This window comes from Physeter macrocephalus, chromosome 1 (genome assembly GCF_002837175.3).
Source record: "Physeter macrocephalus isolate SW-GA chromosome 1, ASM283717v5, whole genome shotgun sequence".
NCBI lineage: Eukaryota > Metazoa > Chordata > Mammalia > Artiodactyla > Physeteridae > Physeter > Physeter macrocephalus.
The window spans coordinates 33,814,652-33,829,645 of NC_041214.2; the positions used below are offsets into that span (position 1 = coordinate 33,814,652).

At 44.0% G+C, this 14,994-nt stretch overlaps 1 protein-coding gene and 1 long non-coding RNA gene across 3 annotated transcripts in view; one reads left to right on the top strand and one right to left on the bottom strand.

The window, feature by feature from the left end:
• Positions 1 to 1,257: 1,257 nt before the first annotated feature.
• On the bottom strand, positions 1,258 to 3,648 carry LOC114484489 (uncharacterized). The gene is made up of 3 exons (XR_003677465.1): positions 3,482 to 3,648; positions 2,801 to 2,947; positions 1,258 to 1,330 (listed from the first exon to the last, which is right to left on the bottom strand). It is a non-coding gene; the product is annotated as an uncharacterized lncRNA (long non-coding RNA).
• A 1,287-nt stretch (positions 3,649 to 4,935) lies between these two features.
• RYK (receptor like tyrosine kinase) overlaps positions 4,936 to 14,994 on the top strand; it is a 94,829-nt gene continuing 84,770 nt past the window's right edge. For both annotated transcript variants that reach the window (XM_024131896.3, XM_024131897.3), the window contains exon 1: positions 4,936 to 5,179. In XM_024131896.3, coding sequence (XP_023987664.1) covers positions 4,951 to 5,179 — 229 coding nt within the window. In that variant the 5' untranslated portion in view covers positions 4,936 to 4,950. The remainder of the gene's footprint in view (positions 5,180 to 14,994) is intronic.

The following is a 14,994-nucleotide window of genomic DNA, read 5'->3' on the forward strand; positions in this document are numbered from 1 at the left end:
CCCATTCCCATAATAAATCTCTACTTATCTCTCTATATATATATATATATATATATATATATATATATATATATATATACCCCCACATATATTTACTTATTTATTTATATTTATATTCCATTGGTTCTGTTTTTCTGGAGAACCCTAATACAGTTAGTTACAACAACTAAGAGTGGAATATTCAATAAATACAAAAAATAGCATTTGGGACAAATGGCTCCCCATATGGAAAAATAAAACTGTGTCATATGCCATATATAAACATAAATTCCAGATGGATTAAGGGGCTAATTTTTTTAAAGGTATAAAAACACAAAACTTATTAATTGTGGAATTTTTCTTAAGCAAGACACAAAATGCAGAAGCCATAAAGGATTGTGAGATTTATCTAAAATGAAAATCCAAAATTTAAATTAAGTAAAGGACATCATAAGCAAAGTTAAATGACAAGGGATACAGTAAAAGAAAATATCTACAAATCAAGAAAAAAGGCGAACCACTCACTAGAAAAACAGGCAAAAGCTGTACACTGAATGGGCAATAAATACCTACAAGCAGATGCTCAACCTCACTGGTAATGAGCGAAACCCAGATTAAACCCTGATATATTACCTTGTCTCTTTCATTTATGCCACTGGTGGAAGGGTACGTTGGTAAAGTCTTTCAGAGGGCGATTCAGTGGAATCCATCAACATTAAAAGTTAACTCCTGGGCTTCCCTGGTGGCGCAGTGGTTGAGAGTCTGCCTGCTGATGAAAGGGACACGGGTTCGTGCCCCGGTCCGGGAAGATCCCACATGCCACAGAGCGGCTAGGCCCGTGAGCCATGGCCGCTGAGCCTGCGCGTCTGGAGCCTGTGCTCCGCAAAGGGAGAGGCCACAACAGTGAGAGGCCCGCGTACCGCAAAAAAAAAAAGTTAACTCCCTTTAACTCAGCACTTCACTTCTGAGAATCTGCCTTTCTGAATATCTACGTACATGCACAGAGATGCACGTAAAAGGATGTGTGGTCCATCACCAGAGCTGGGAAATCTAGCACTATCCATCCCAACCAAAATGCCTCTGTGTGTCCTGTCATGCAAGCATCCTCAAGACCTCAATTCATTTTGATCAAGGAAATAACAAATCGTGTCAACAATTATCCATTTCTGTAAAACTGAAAGAAACCACACACATACAGTTGCATGTATGTGATACGTGTAGGTAAATGTCTAGAGAAAGGGCTATAAGAACATACGCCAATCTGGGAGGTGGTGGAGAGAGATGATGACTTGTGTCAAAGAGGATGTTCATATTTTCTTCCAGGACTTTGGTGCTTCTTGACTCATTCACACTGCAGGTGGAGGGAGAAGGTTTAAAAAGTAAACTGTTCCATAGTGCACAGAGCAGTGTTCCCAACTGCCACTTGCAAAGGAAGGGGGTGTTTTCAGAACTTAGAGCCACCCCTTTCTAGATCCCTCCCCTAGCTGAGTGAGCGCAGTATGGGTTGGGAGTTGTTCTCAGGGCTCTGTGAACCGGGCGTCTACCCTTGTGGACACGAGTGAGCCAGGCTCTGAGTGGGCATAAGAGTCCACGCATGAACACCCCAGTCATTTCCCGTAACCAGGATGTCTCACGCCTTCCCCGCTGGACCCCGACGGCCCAGTGCTTCTATCCACCCACCCTGCTGCATCTCAAACCCAAGGCTGGCCTTTTTTAGGAGCAGTGAAGCAAGTCCTGATGATGGTAGTTTCTGGGCCTGAAATTTGTCTCCTGGAGGAGAGTAAAGTCAACCACAGTGACAAGCAAAACCAAGAGCGGGGGGCAGTGGGTGGAGCAGGATGACGACTGTGGCCTTCATTTCCTCCAGGCAAAGAAACCTCAGAAGGCTGAGGTCAGGGCTTCCCAGCATTTTCACACTAAGGCGTACTGGGAAATTTCAAAAGTTGCCACCCACACCCTGACCCAGGAGGGAGAGGGGACTCCTTCTTCAGAGATTTGTTGGGTGTTGTGTGAGACCAAATACCCTGCAGAGATAGGAGAGACTGGGAACTGGTTCCCCCTCTGGGGAGTTAAATTGTTGGGAAGTCAAAATTTTAATCTTCTTCAGAAGTTAACATTTGAGTGTAGATTTGAACAGGTGAAGGATGAAGCCATGTGGATGTCAGAGGAAGAGCATTCCAGGTACAGGGAACAGCAGTGCAAAGGCCCTGAGGTAGGATCATGTCTGATGTGTTGGAAGTACAGCAAGGAAGCCACTGTAGCTGGAGCTAAGTGAGTAGGGGGAGAGTAGAAGAAGACTAGATCGGATAGGAAGGGAGGAAGGTGAAGAATGAGAACTGCCTTGACATCTTGTAAGGACTTTGCCTTTTATCCTAGATGAATTAGGGAGCCATTGGCATTCTAAGAGGCAGGGAGTGACTTGATCCACCAAAGGTTTAACAGGATGGCTCTGGCTGCTGTGTTGAGAACAGACTAAAGGAATAAGGGGAAAGCAGGGGGTCAGTGAAGTGGCAACTGAAGTAGTCCAAAAGAGAGATGGTAGAGCTGAGATTTTCTTGACAGAGTGGCCGGCATCACTTGGAGGGCCTGTGATACTCTTTGGGGGACAGGGACTCCTTAGAACAAGTGATGCAATGTGCATACCACTTCTCTGTGTGTTGCTACCCCTTGAAGTTGTTACTGCTGTTAGTCTGGGGTGGGGCCTAGGAATTAGCATTTTTGCACGTTCCCAGGTGATACTACTACTGGTCTGGGAACATTGACAACCACTAGCTTTTTCTTCCTAGCACTGATGAAAATGTGCAATTGATGTTTATCATACCTCCTCAAGGAAGCTCCTTAGTCACCCCTGCGTCCCAGGGCCAACCATGATGCCTGGCATTAATGTCTTGAGCTTGGCTCTGGGCCAGGCATGGTGCTACCTGGAATGAAGGTCTTCAGGATCCCTGGTCTGAATGGTTGGAGATAACTGGTGATGAAATTTCCAGGAAGTGGTCATTAGAGGGAAGAGGTTAATTATAATAACAACAACAATGGATGTGACACCCACCCACTCCGGTGTCTGCCTAGGTGTTTTACTGACACCTTCTCCAATTAAATCCTGTAAAAGCCTTGTGAATCTGGCATTATCCCCCTTATTTTATAAATGAGGAAACCAGAGGCTCAGAGAGTTTAAGTAATTTTCCCAAGGTCACACCATTAACAAGGACCAGAACCCAGCCAGGCCTGACTGCCAGACAGTTCCGTGCTCTGCTGACACCACACTCTACCTCAGGAAGTCACTGATAAGAGGAGATTGCCTTGAAGACAGGGGCTTCCTTACATGGGGATTGTGAGTCGTTTAAAAAAATGCCGGGAAGATGCCATCCTTTAAAACAAACTCCTACTGTCTGAATTGAGAGCCTGTTCACACAGCACATTACCAGCCCCAAGCCCTTCTTGACAGAGCCCTGGTCTCCTAATAAGTAGCAGTGGCTGCCCCAAGAGAAGTATTTTTGCTGACCTTTGTGGCTTTATCGTTCTCGGGTGGAGCACTTTTCCTCAGCCCTCACCCTCTTCTCAGCCTCCTCTTGTAGAATGATGGGCACAGTATTCTGTGCTGGGGAGTTGAGGCTTGACAAATCAAGGCCGGTTTATCTCTCTAAACGCAATCCGTCCCTCTCAGTAGAGGAGAAAATCAAGTTCCAGGACTTCCCGCCTCATCAGCCCGGCTCTTCCCCCACCCACCCGAGAGGATAAAAATAGCAGCCTCCCAGGGCCTCACTGCTCTTGCAGCAACTGTGCACTGAAGCTGGGCCTAGCTGGGAGCAGCTGTTGCCAGAGGCACAGGCCTGGTGGGAGGCATAGGGTCAGGGCAGGGACCTGCCCACAGGGGCTAGGTGACCCGGGCCTGGCAGGGATGCTTGGAAACCTCACGAAGAGAGGCGGCACCTGGAGCAGGTTTGAACCGCGACACATCAATAAATACATCACGAGGTGCACAAGCTCGCTGGTGGGCCTTTAAAAGAGACGAGGTGTATCCCTGATTCTTAACGTCTTTCAGGAACAAGGACTCCCTAGAACAAATGAGGAGATGTACATATCACTTCTCTGTGTGTGCTCAAGCCTACACACAGCACACACTGAGAGACACACACTTTTGCACACAACTTCATATGGGGGGGAGCTGTCAAAGTCCAGCATGGACCACGGGTTGACAGCCCCAAATTCAGGTTGATTATAGAGACGCAAAACGATTATAAAAAATAAAAATTTGTAACGTGTATGAATAAGGTTAAAGTTTGCTCAACAAGATCTTCTTGGAAAATAAAAGTATATAGTATATATCCATCAAAACAGACACAGAAATGTTAATGTTGACCTCCGTTGGTAGGATAAAAGGTCTTTTCTCTTTTTCTCTCCAAATAAAAAGCATGTTTCTCTTTTGCCATCAGAGCGGCCGCATCCAGGCATTTCCCTGAATCTTCATGGAAGCCTACTCGGCTGCAGGCGCGGCCCGGGCCTGCCTGCCTGGACCCTCCATCCCGGGGCGGGGGGGTGTGTGTGTTACAGACAATAGACAAGCAAACATCAGGCTGGTGACAACGTGGGGCGGGGACGGGCTCCTCTACAGGGTGACCGGGGAGCCCTTCGCCTTCAGAGGACCTGGAAACCCAAAGCTCTACTCGCCGGGCTCGGGCCCGCACGGAGGAGGTGGTGCGTGCGTGCGCGCTCTTGAGGTGGCGGCGGCGCGCGCACGCGCGCCGCCGCGGCCCGCCTCCCGCAGCGGAAGATGCGGCCGAGGAGGCGGCGGCGGCGGCGGCGCGCTCCGGCGGTCTGAAGCGGCGGCAGGCTGCCACGGGCCGGCGGCGCGATGAGCTGGGCGGCCGCCCCCGGCTCGGGGCTGTGAGGGGCTCGGGGCCGGGGGTGGGCGGCGGCGGCGCGGCGGGCGGCCCACGCTTCTCCTCGGCGGCGGCGGCGGCGGCGGTGGCCATGCGCAGGACGGCGCGGCCGGGGCCGCCGGGCCGGGGCCGCCTCCCGTGGACCCGCGGCCTGAGGGCCCCGCCGCCGCCGCTGCTGTTCCTGCTCGCGCTGCTGCCGCTGCTGCTCGCTCCAGGCGCCGCCGCCGCCCCTGCCCCGAGGCCGCCGGCGCTTCCTCCCGCGTCCGCGGGGCCCAGCGTGAGCCTCTACCTGAGCGAGGACGAGGTGCGCCGGCTCATCGGTGAGTGGGGCCGCCTGCGCTGGGGCGGGCAGGTAGGGTCGGGCCCCGGTGCTTCCGGCCGCCGGCGGCCCAGTCCGCGCGACCTGGACCGCGGGCGGGCCGGCCCCAGCGCCCCGGGTCGCCTCTGGGCCCCGGCCTTTGCCTGCCTTGCTGGCGGGGAGGTGTAGTCCCTGCCCGGCCCCCGCCCTGGGCCAGCCTTCCGGCCTCCCCCGCACGCCGCGGAAAGACTCGGGGACCCCTCGGCCCCCGGCGATCTACCCCATTCCAGCCTGCTTACAGCCTCTTTAACCTTTCGCCTTATTCCCTAGAGTCAGACTCTTCTTCCCTGCTGCTCTAAGTTTCTTTGACCTTTCCTCAACGTGTCACTCTAGGGCCCTGGTTTTTGGATACTCGAAATCTACGTTTTATTTAGGTTAAATCTGCTGTGGTTTTGATGCCCCAGTAGAGGCCACACTACGGTACTCACACTTTCTGGTTATCGTAGTTTTTTGTTTTGTTTTGTTTTTAAATGAGAGACAGAGATTGGTTATAAGGGCACTACATGTTCGTGGCAGTCTCCAAATCTTGGGACCGATAAGCGTATTTTACAATAGTGAATGAATCTCCAGGTAGCCGACCTTTTAGCTTCTTCAGTACCTGTTTGGTTCTTGTCTTGGATGTGTTGGAATTTGGACTGATCCTGAATTTCTGGGCTACTCTTCTACTTAGAATACCTTGTAAGAAAAGGAGAACTTGGCTTTGGGTCATTTGGTGGTTCTGTGCTACTTAATTAGCTTTGTCATTGGGGAATTAATTTGAAAAATGTGACTTTGTGGATTCTGGAAATGACCCCTTAGAGGAAGGTCTGATAGAAATGGTCCCAAATGGGAAGTCTTGGGTAGTTGCAGATAGCTAGACATTCACTTTCTTTTGTGTATTATGGGCCAGAAAACCACATTTTTTTTTTCATCTTTATTTCATCTCAGATTTGTGGTGCGCCTGAGTGTTTGAGGGAAAAAATTATTCTTTTAACCATCCATTAGCTGTCATTTCATTCAATTTTTTTGTTATAAGACTTTCTTGAGGTCTACTGAAGTCCACTCAGTGTTAAAATGGAACTGCTTTTAAGCAGGCTGTTTAGACATTGTTATGTATACGGGTTTGTCCCCTTTAACCAAAGACTGCTGTGTTTTTGTAATGTCCTGCCGTTCTATAATCTTCTTTTTAGTCTAGCGGAATTAGCTGAATTTAATTTAGCTAAATTAAAACAGCAAATTGGATTAGTACTTGAAACAACACTAAGGTTTAGGAAAAATAATGAATGCTTATAAATTGACTCATAACATTAATTTAAAAAATATTAATGTATTATGCATGGTTTTGTAAAGGTTTTTTGGTTAAAAGCATGTATATAATTTGTGACTTTGTTTACATGTAAGAAACCAATTGAGGTAGGGGACATGGCCCAACCAGAGGCCGACATTGATTGAGTGCCTGCCATATACTTCCCCCTCCATGTTTTATACACATTATTTCCTCTAATTTTCTTGTGACCCAGTGAGGTGGATATCATTATTCCTCTTTTAGAGATGAGGAAAGTGAGACTTTAACTTGCTCAAGGTCACACATTTAATAATCTTTTTAAAAAAATAATCAAACATAGTGTTGACATAGGCCACAACAAGTTTCAAGTTGCAAGTTTCATTGAATGAAATAAAGGTATTTATATAGAAGTTTGATTATGGCATGGTGGAAAAGAAATCATTGCTGATTAATGCTTGAAATGATGTATTTGTTACCTGATTGATGAGCATCCAGTTTGTGCCCAGGAATGAGCTGTTGGGAAGAGGGGAGGGTGGATTTCCTCACTGATCAACCTTGGTCCACCTCTGGGACAAGGGGAACCTTCAGTAGTGTATTCTCTAATGCAAACAGACTTGACGTGTTACAGTGGGTCTCTTGACTCTCTATCCTGCCAGATCCAGGTCCTCTCCTTCCTTCCATCTTCCTCACCTATTCTGACTTTATTTTTTGGCTGCCCCTGGCTGGGGAAGAACAATTGGGTGGGGCTGAGATGTATACCAGGCATACTGATTTCTCAGAATGCAGTTTCCCACAGGAGGTCTTATGCTTATGGTGTTTAAGACTACTTGAAATACTTTGTACCATCTTTTTGTATCATTATGGGTTAAATTCCTTCTGAAAGCTGACTTGGGAAACTAACCATCACTTTATAATATTTCTAAGACAATGAATTTGCAATTCCAAGTATGAAACTTATAAATGAAGTTGGTAGTGACACCTTTATAAATTGAACTGATTGTTTTGACCTGAGAATAAGTTGTTTTAATCCAATTCATATATACACATAGTTAAAAAAAGAAATCAAATAGTGCTAAAAGACCTCAAATGAAAAAACAGCAGTCTTCTGCCTTTGGCCTTTTTATCTTCCAGGCCCTACTTTCCAGTGGAAGCTACTATCCCAAGCTAGCTCTTTTTTTTTTTTTTCCTGTTTTTTTTACTTTTCATATTTTGAAATCAATGTAGAATAAGCATTTCACTTCCTAGTATCATAACTGAGCAGTTGCCCTCTTCTCTTGCCCAAACCCCCCAAAATAGTTACATCATTTTTGGTAAAACCGGCAGTCTGTATTTAGATTATTGTGTATCTATTTATATTGTAAATTTTTATTATACATTATATGTATACATGTACGTATATGTGTACACACACACATTACACACACACACATATATAAACTCACTTGTGAGTTAAATAGTGACCCATGGTTATGTTTTCTTTTCCTGTATGTTATTGTTTTTCCTGGAGCAAATAAGTGACTTATAAACTTTTTGAGTCTTTTCTGTGTCTATGGCTACATTCTCTCATACACTCCAAGAAATATGTTAAATGCCTTTTGATATTTTTTTTCCAGGTAACACATCAAATCATTTATCACTTTCACTTGGTTTCCTCTTAGAGACTCCCTGCTTTGGAGTCTTCCATCCTCTTCTTCCAATCTGGACAGTAGGATTATTTTTCCTGCAGATTCTGTACCCTTCTCTCCTGTCTTGGAGCCTCTGTTCCCTGGATCTTCTGTCTTCCTTTTTCTTTGTTTGCTTCATTTTGCTAAAGTATATCCTCAGTAGCTTACTGAGAAGGGTTGCATGGGAGGTAAATAATTTGAGGCCTTACATGTCTGAAGGTGTCTATCCTATTCTCATGCTTTATAGGTGATTTGGCTGAATTTAGAATATTAGACAGAAAAAATATATATTTTCACGATTTTGGGTGGCATTTTTACACAGTTTTCTGGCTTTAAGGGTTTCTGATGAAAAATCCAAAGTCATTCTGATTCTTTTTTTCCTTGTGTTTTTTTCTTTTTTTTTTTGGTTGTTGTTGTTTGTTTGTTTTCTGTTTTTTGAGCTTAGGGTCTTTGTCTTTAAAAAAATTCTGTAATTTTATCAGCTTCTGTGTGGGTCCTTCCTTCTGTTTGTGGTCCCTCTAGTCTTAGTGAGCCCTTTCAATCTAGAGACTCATATCCTTCAGTTTTCAAAAATGTCTGTTACTTCTGATAATTTCCTACCCATCACTTTTTTTGTTTGTTTCTGAGATATCTATTGGTTTGGTTATTTAATCTTCTTCAGATACTCAACGTATGTTGCCTCTTATTTATATTTCTATGTTTGGAGGTGGAAGGGGGGAAATTTTCTCAATTTTGTCTTCTAAGCTCTTTTATTTTTAAAATTTTAATGATGATGATTTTAAATTTTAGAACTCTTTTTGTTCTCTGTTTCCATTTCCATTTCATTTTATTCTAATTTCATGGATGTATTATCTTCACTTATCTTTGAGGCATGTGTTTGTTGTTTTTAATTTTTTCTGTATGTTTAACATTTTAAAAATATTTCTTCTGCTTCCTCCAATGTGCCTGTTCATTTCAGAGTTCTTTTTCTGTTCATTTAGATAGTATCTGTTGATCCTTGGCTGTCTGTAATTAAGAGTGAGATGCTGAAAAGTTGATTAGGGGAGGGCAGGCTTGTGGGTGGGTAGGTGGGTGGTCTACTGGCCTCCCTTGGAATGTGGGTGGACTTTTCATTGGGAGCCCCCCCAGCCCCCCGGCACACACACATATCAGCACCTTCACATCTTCTTTGGGACTGGTCAGTGTCTGCAGAGAAGACACCTGCAGTCTGCTGCCTCTGGTGTGCTTGGTGGTACACCAGTCTCTGTGGTTCAGTTTCTTCAGAAAAACTTTGGGTCTTTTGCTGGACCTGGGGGCCCAACTGCTTTGAATGCCCCTCATCAGAGGCTCCCCCTTTGACAGGCCAGAGCCTCAGGCCAGCCTTTGGTGGCCCTTGTTGCATCCAGAACTGAGTCCCTCCAGAGGTCCTGAGAGGCAGTGACCACTCCTTCAACTGCTTGCCATCTTGCAAAAGTTTGTTGAAATATATGTTGCGTTGTCTTCTTTCCCTTTCTGTGTTTGTGGTTTACTGTCTTTGTGGTTTCATTACTGTCATTTTAGAGGAGTCCTAGGAGGATGGGGGTAAAGGCAAGTAAGTGGTCATTCCACAATGTGTAAATGGTTGGGCTTTGACTATTGAAGAGCTGGTGATGTGTAGTTTTTTGGTACTAACAATATTAGGAAGAGTAGTGGTGGTGGTCACAGAAAGGGTTGACGCTTGAATTTAGAGTGCTGCTGATCTGTGGCAATCTTTTTTGTACCTTTGTCAGGTACAAAGGTAATCCCTGTTTTGGGTGTGTATTGTTACTTCCATAATATAGATGAGGAAACAGATTTGCAGGCAGTATGTAACTAGCTCATTCCTTGGTAGTAGGGCATGCAGTCTTGATGGAAGTCCATTGGTATAGAGACTCCAAAAGCCTCAGAAGCTTTATGTGGCATCCCTGTGTCTCCAGGCCCTGCTTAGGCTGCAGTGTAGGCATCCATTTCTCCATTTTACTGATGAAGACTGATCTGGGACCCTTTGGGCAGTGAGTAGAGGGCCAGGTCTTGACTCATTCTGGAATCCATATTGCCTCTTTGTCAGCTCTGGAGGAGCTGTGATTAACCAAAAATGCTTAAGGAGTAGAGTCAGCAAGCCTGCTGCCACATGTGCTCATTTGTGGTCTTGATTATTATCTGCATTCTCTCCTGTTCTCTATCTACTTGATAATTCTAATAGCTGAGTTCCCTGGAAGGCCAGATCTGGTGAAATCAGTCTGTGGCTGGGGCAGTACTAGGGGTGTGGGAATAAAATGCTGATGGGGGTGGTATGATATAAACTGGTCATGGCAGCGGTGTTGGTGGTGATAGGGAATCTGTAGGAGTCAGGGGGACTTCTGAGAATAGACTCCGCCTCACACCTATTAGAAATTCACTTTGGATAACTTGTCTCTCCGTTAAAATAAATATCCTCTGAAAGAGTTAAGCGTTGTTCACATCTTTTTTAAAATCAGTTCAATACTAGTTGAGATCATTGCTCCCCAAATCAGTCCAGTAAAAATTTTTGAAGCCCAACCAAGTACCATATATTGTGGTAGAAAATGGCAATTCAAAATTACTGAATTCCTTTTCTTGAAGAACTCAAAATTTCGTAGGGGAGACTAACAGTTGTATCTACAACTATAACACTGAGATAAGAGTTATACTGCTGATTGGTATAAGTTGTTGTGGGAATGATTACTTTTGACTGTAGAAGGAGGGGGAGTGGAGAGGCTTAGGGTCTTTCAGGAATGTGTTCCAGGAAAGGAGACGTTTGAGCCTCATCTTGAAGGACAAACTTGAAAGACAGAAAAGAGGAGCATTTCATGTCAGGCAGAGAAAATAGCGCGAAGAAAGCCATAGCTGTATGGAAGCAGATGTGTGTGAATTCGAGTAGGCTTAGGTGAGAAAATTTGGCAAAACCAGGGAGTGGCAGAATATAAAGCTGGGAGGTAGGTTGAAATTGGGTTAGGAATTTGAAGTTTATTTTATAGGTAATGAGGAACTGTTGAACTTAGGAGAGTATACAGATAGGACTGGGTTATAGAAAAGACAGCTTCGGCCCCAGTGGAAAGGGTGGCTTGAAGACTGAAAAGCTGGATCTGGGAAATGGGACAGAGTCAGCCTTGTGCTGGTAAGAGGAATCAAGTAGGGCAGTTGAGGGGGGGTGGGATGGATTTGTGAGGAATTTTCTGGGAGTTTGGAGAAGACTTAGTGGAGGACACCTGAGGGCTAAAGAAGAGGGAGGAGTCACAGAGGAATCTGAGTTTCAGATTTGGGCAGCTGAACTGAAGGACTCTTTTTGGGAAATGGTTGAGGAAAAAGAAGGATGAGATGAGCCACATGTTCCTCTCCTCCCAGCACCTCTCTTCCTCTTCAACCTCAGGCCAAGTGTTTGGGGGAGGGCAGTGAGGGTGTCCTCTCTGCTGGTGTCTGGCATATCCTGCCACTGCCCAGACTTTGAGGAGGTGGGTGCTGGTGGAGGTGGGTTAGCACCTTGCAGCACACTCTTAATCCTGGGCCTTTGAGTAGGGTTGGTGGCATTGATGCGGCATTAATTTGAATCCATGTGTTCTTCACTGGGAGAGCAAGACTGAGACATTGTGCAATTGTGGGTTTTGAGGGTTTTTTTCCTTCTTCATGCTACACATGTGGGAGAACTCTGTCCACTTATGGCTAACCTGTCCCCTATGAGTCATATCCTGAGTTGACTAGTCATTTCTGAAGGTGCGGTCTGAAACACTGTTTGGATTTTAAGGATCATTTTAGAAACAAATGAAACATGGGGGTATTTTTTTGAGCATCACAAATTGAGAAGTTCCACAGCATTACTTTTGGGGTTTTAACACAGTTATGCCAGTGTTCTGAAAAAACTTGGCCAGCTATACATACTAAAACAGAACAAAACAAAAACTTGACATGAAGTAGAGCCATTAGCTACTCTGAAATTATATTATGCTTAAAAGTGTGCTTTTTTTGTGTTATTGATGTACATCAAGTACAATGTTTTCTAATCAAGATGTTATTAAACAGCTTTCATTTATGTAGTACCTCTAAAAATGTGGTGTGCCAAAACAAATGTGTGTATTGCTGAATTAAGTAATAAACACTTATTAATTGATTCTTCTTAAGTGTGCCCAGCAAGTGACAGTGCTGAATGGTAGAATATTTCTGAAAAGTAATTTAATAGGTCCCATTCTTGTTCATAAGACAGATATGTTGTGTCTTGTTCATAAATAATGAATATGTTCTTATATAAATATGTCTTGCTCTGTGTCAACTATTTCACATATTTTCTTTTATTTTATCAACCACTGGAAGTAGATGGCATTGGCATTTTTCTATAGATAAAGCTGAGGCTCTGGGAAGTTACAGAATTGGCTGGAGGTCACAGAGATGTCTAGGGCTATGTCACTCTAAAGTGCGTGTCTTCTCTATTCTGCTACCTCGGAAAGTTAACAGTTCAGTCTTTATCGAACCAGATCATCTGAGGGGCTTATAAGTACAGATTCCTATACCTACTCGGAGCAATTTGTTTAGGATATCTGAGATGGGGCGCAGCCAGTGAGGTTTTTGAATGGCATGTTGCATGAATTGTAAGATGTACGGCTTTTTCACATTTGAACATCTCTGAAATTGGAACCATTTTACAATCAATGGTGAATCATCAGTTAATTGACAGCTTTTTTTCTTTCTTAGTGGCACAAAACATAATGGTGCATTTTAGATTAAATGAAATATAGTATTGTAACAAGGTGATTTTTAAAAAAATAAATAAATTTATTTATTTATTTTTGGCCACGTTGGGTCTTCGTTGCTAAGCGCGCAGGCTTTCTCTAGTTGTGGCGAGCGGGGGCTACTCTTCATTATGGTGTGCAGGCTTCTCATTGCGGTGGCTTCTCTTGTTGCATAGCATGGGCTCTAGGTGCGCAGTCTTCAGTAGTTGTGGCTCACGTGCGCTAGAGAGCAGGCTCAGTAGTTGTGGCGCATGGGCTTAATTGCTGCGTGGCATGTGGGATCTCCTGGCCCAGGGCTCAAACCCGTGTCCCGCAGTCTTCAGTAGTTGTGGCTCACGTGCGCTAGAGAGCAGGCTCAGTAGTTGTGGCGCATGGGCTTAATTGCTCCGTGGCATGTGGGATCTCCTGGCCCAGGGCTCAAACCCGTGTCCCCTGTATTGGCAGGGGGATTCTTAACCACTGCGCCACCAGGGAAGTCCCAACAAGGTGATACTGTGAAGGAGACAGACATAATTTGCCACCTTTCCTTTTTTTGGGTACCTGTCACTACTTTCTTTCAGAGTTGTAAAATTCACTGGTGGTAAATTATTTACTTGTGGTAATGGCTGTGTAGTAAGGTCCTTGCAGGGAAGGCAAATGATGGCAGTGAGATATTACCGTTAGGTTTAAGAACAATGGCAACTCACTTTTCAGCTAGGAAGTTGCTGGCAAGAGAAATATCAGTGGTTCTCAACCTTATTTTGTGAAAGCCTTAGGGCCTTTTCCTAGACAAGGGTGTGGATCCCACACATACTAAGTTTTGCACACTGATTCTTAGACTTTGAGGACCTTACAGGGCCCCCTGATGAAAGCTTATGGGTACATCTGAATCCCTCAAAAGCTGGTTCTGGAAGGGGACATCTATTAACATTCTGTATTTCATCCTAGGATTCTTTGACCTCCTATGTGGTTTTCTTTCCTTCTAGTTTTATTGAGATTTAATTGACATAAAGCACTGTGTAAGTTTAAGGTGTCCAGCATAATGATTTGACTTACATACATCATGAAATAATTAACCACAGTAGGTTTAGTGAACACCATCATCTCATATAGATAAACTATTAAAGAAAGAGAAAAAAATTTCATTCCTTGTTATGAGAACTCTTAGATTTCCTCTCTTAACAGTGTTTATATATAACACAGCAGTGTTAATTATCTTTATCATGTACATTATATCCCTAGTACTTATTTATCTTATAACTGGAAGCTTGTACTTTTTGATTACCTTCATCCAACTCCCCCTGCCCCCTGAATTTAAAAAAATTTGCATACATTAAGGTTTATTCTGTTGTAGTTATATGGGTTTTGACAAATGCATCAACTATAATATCATATAGAATAATTTTGCATCCCTAATAAGTCCCCTGTGAAGGGGGGCATTTATATTTATTAATACCTTTCTTATATTTTAAATAAGTTTGCTTTTAAAAATGTGTTATGTAAAATTTCAAACATTCAAAAGTAGACAGAATAGTATAATGAACCTCTGTGTAGCCATCATCCTGCTTCAACAGTTATCAGCTCATGGCCAGTTTTGTTTGGTCTGTACCTCTCCACTCCCCAGTCTACTCCCTTGTCCTACTCCCCCTCATCTTCTGCTTGGATTATTTTGAAGCAAACTCAGACATAAAATTTTGTAAAAAAATTTTTTGTATGTATCTCTAAAAGATAGGAATTCTTTAAAATTGTGTAATAACTATTATCACACCTAAGAAATTTAACAGTAATTCATAAATACCAAATATCTAGGCTTAGATCTTCCTGATTTCTAAATGAATGTTTATGTAGTGACTCTTGCCTGCCACCTGTTTCTTCCCTTGTCCCTGCTCCCCACCATTCCACCGTTTAGTTTCTTTGGTGCCAAGCTTTTCTCACCCTAGGGTCTGCATTCGATGGTTGCTCTGCCTTATGTACTTTTCCTAGATCTTTACATGGCTGGAGCCTTCTAGATCTTAGCTTAATGTTACTTCCTCAGAGAGCCTTGCCTTCCTAGGGTTGACCCTCAGTGCCACTCTGTTCTGTCACCCTGTTTTCTTTTTTTTTTTTAATTAATTAATTAATTTGTGACTACATT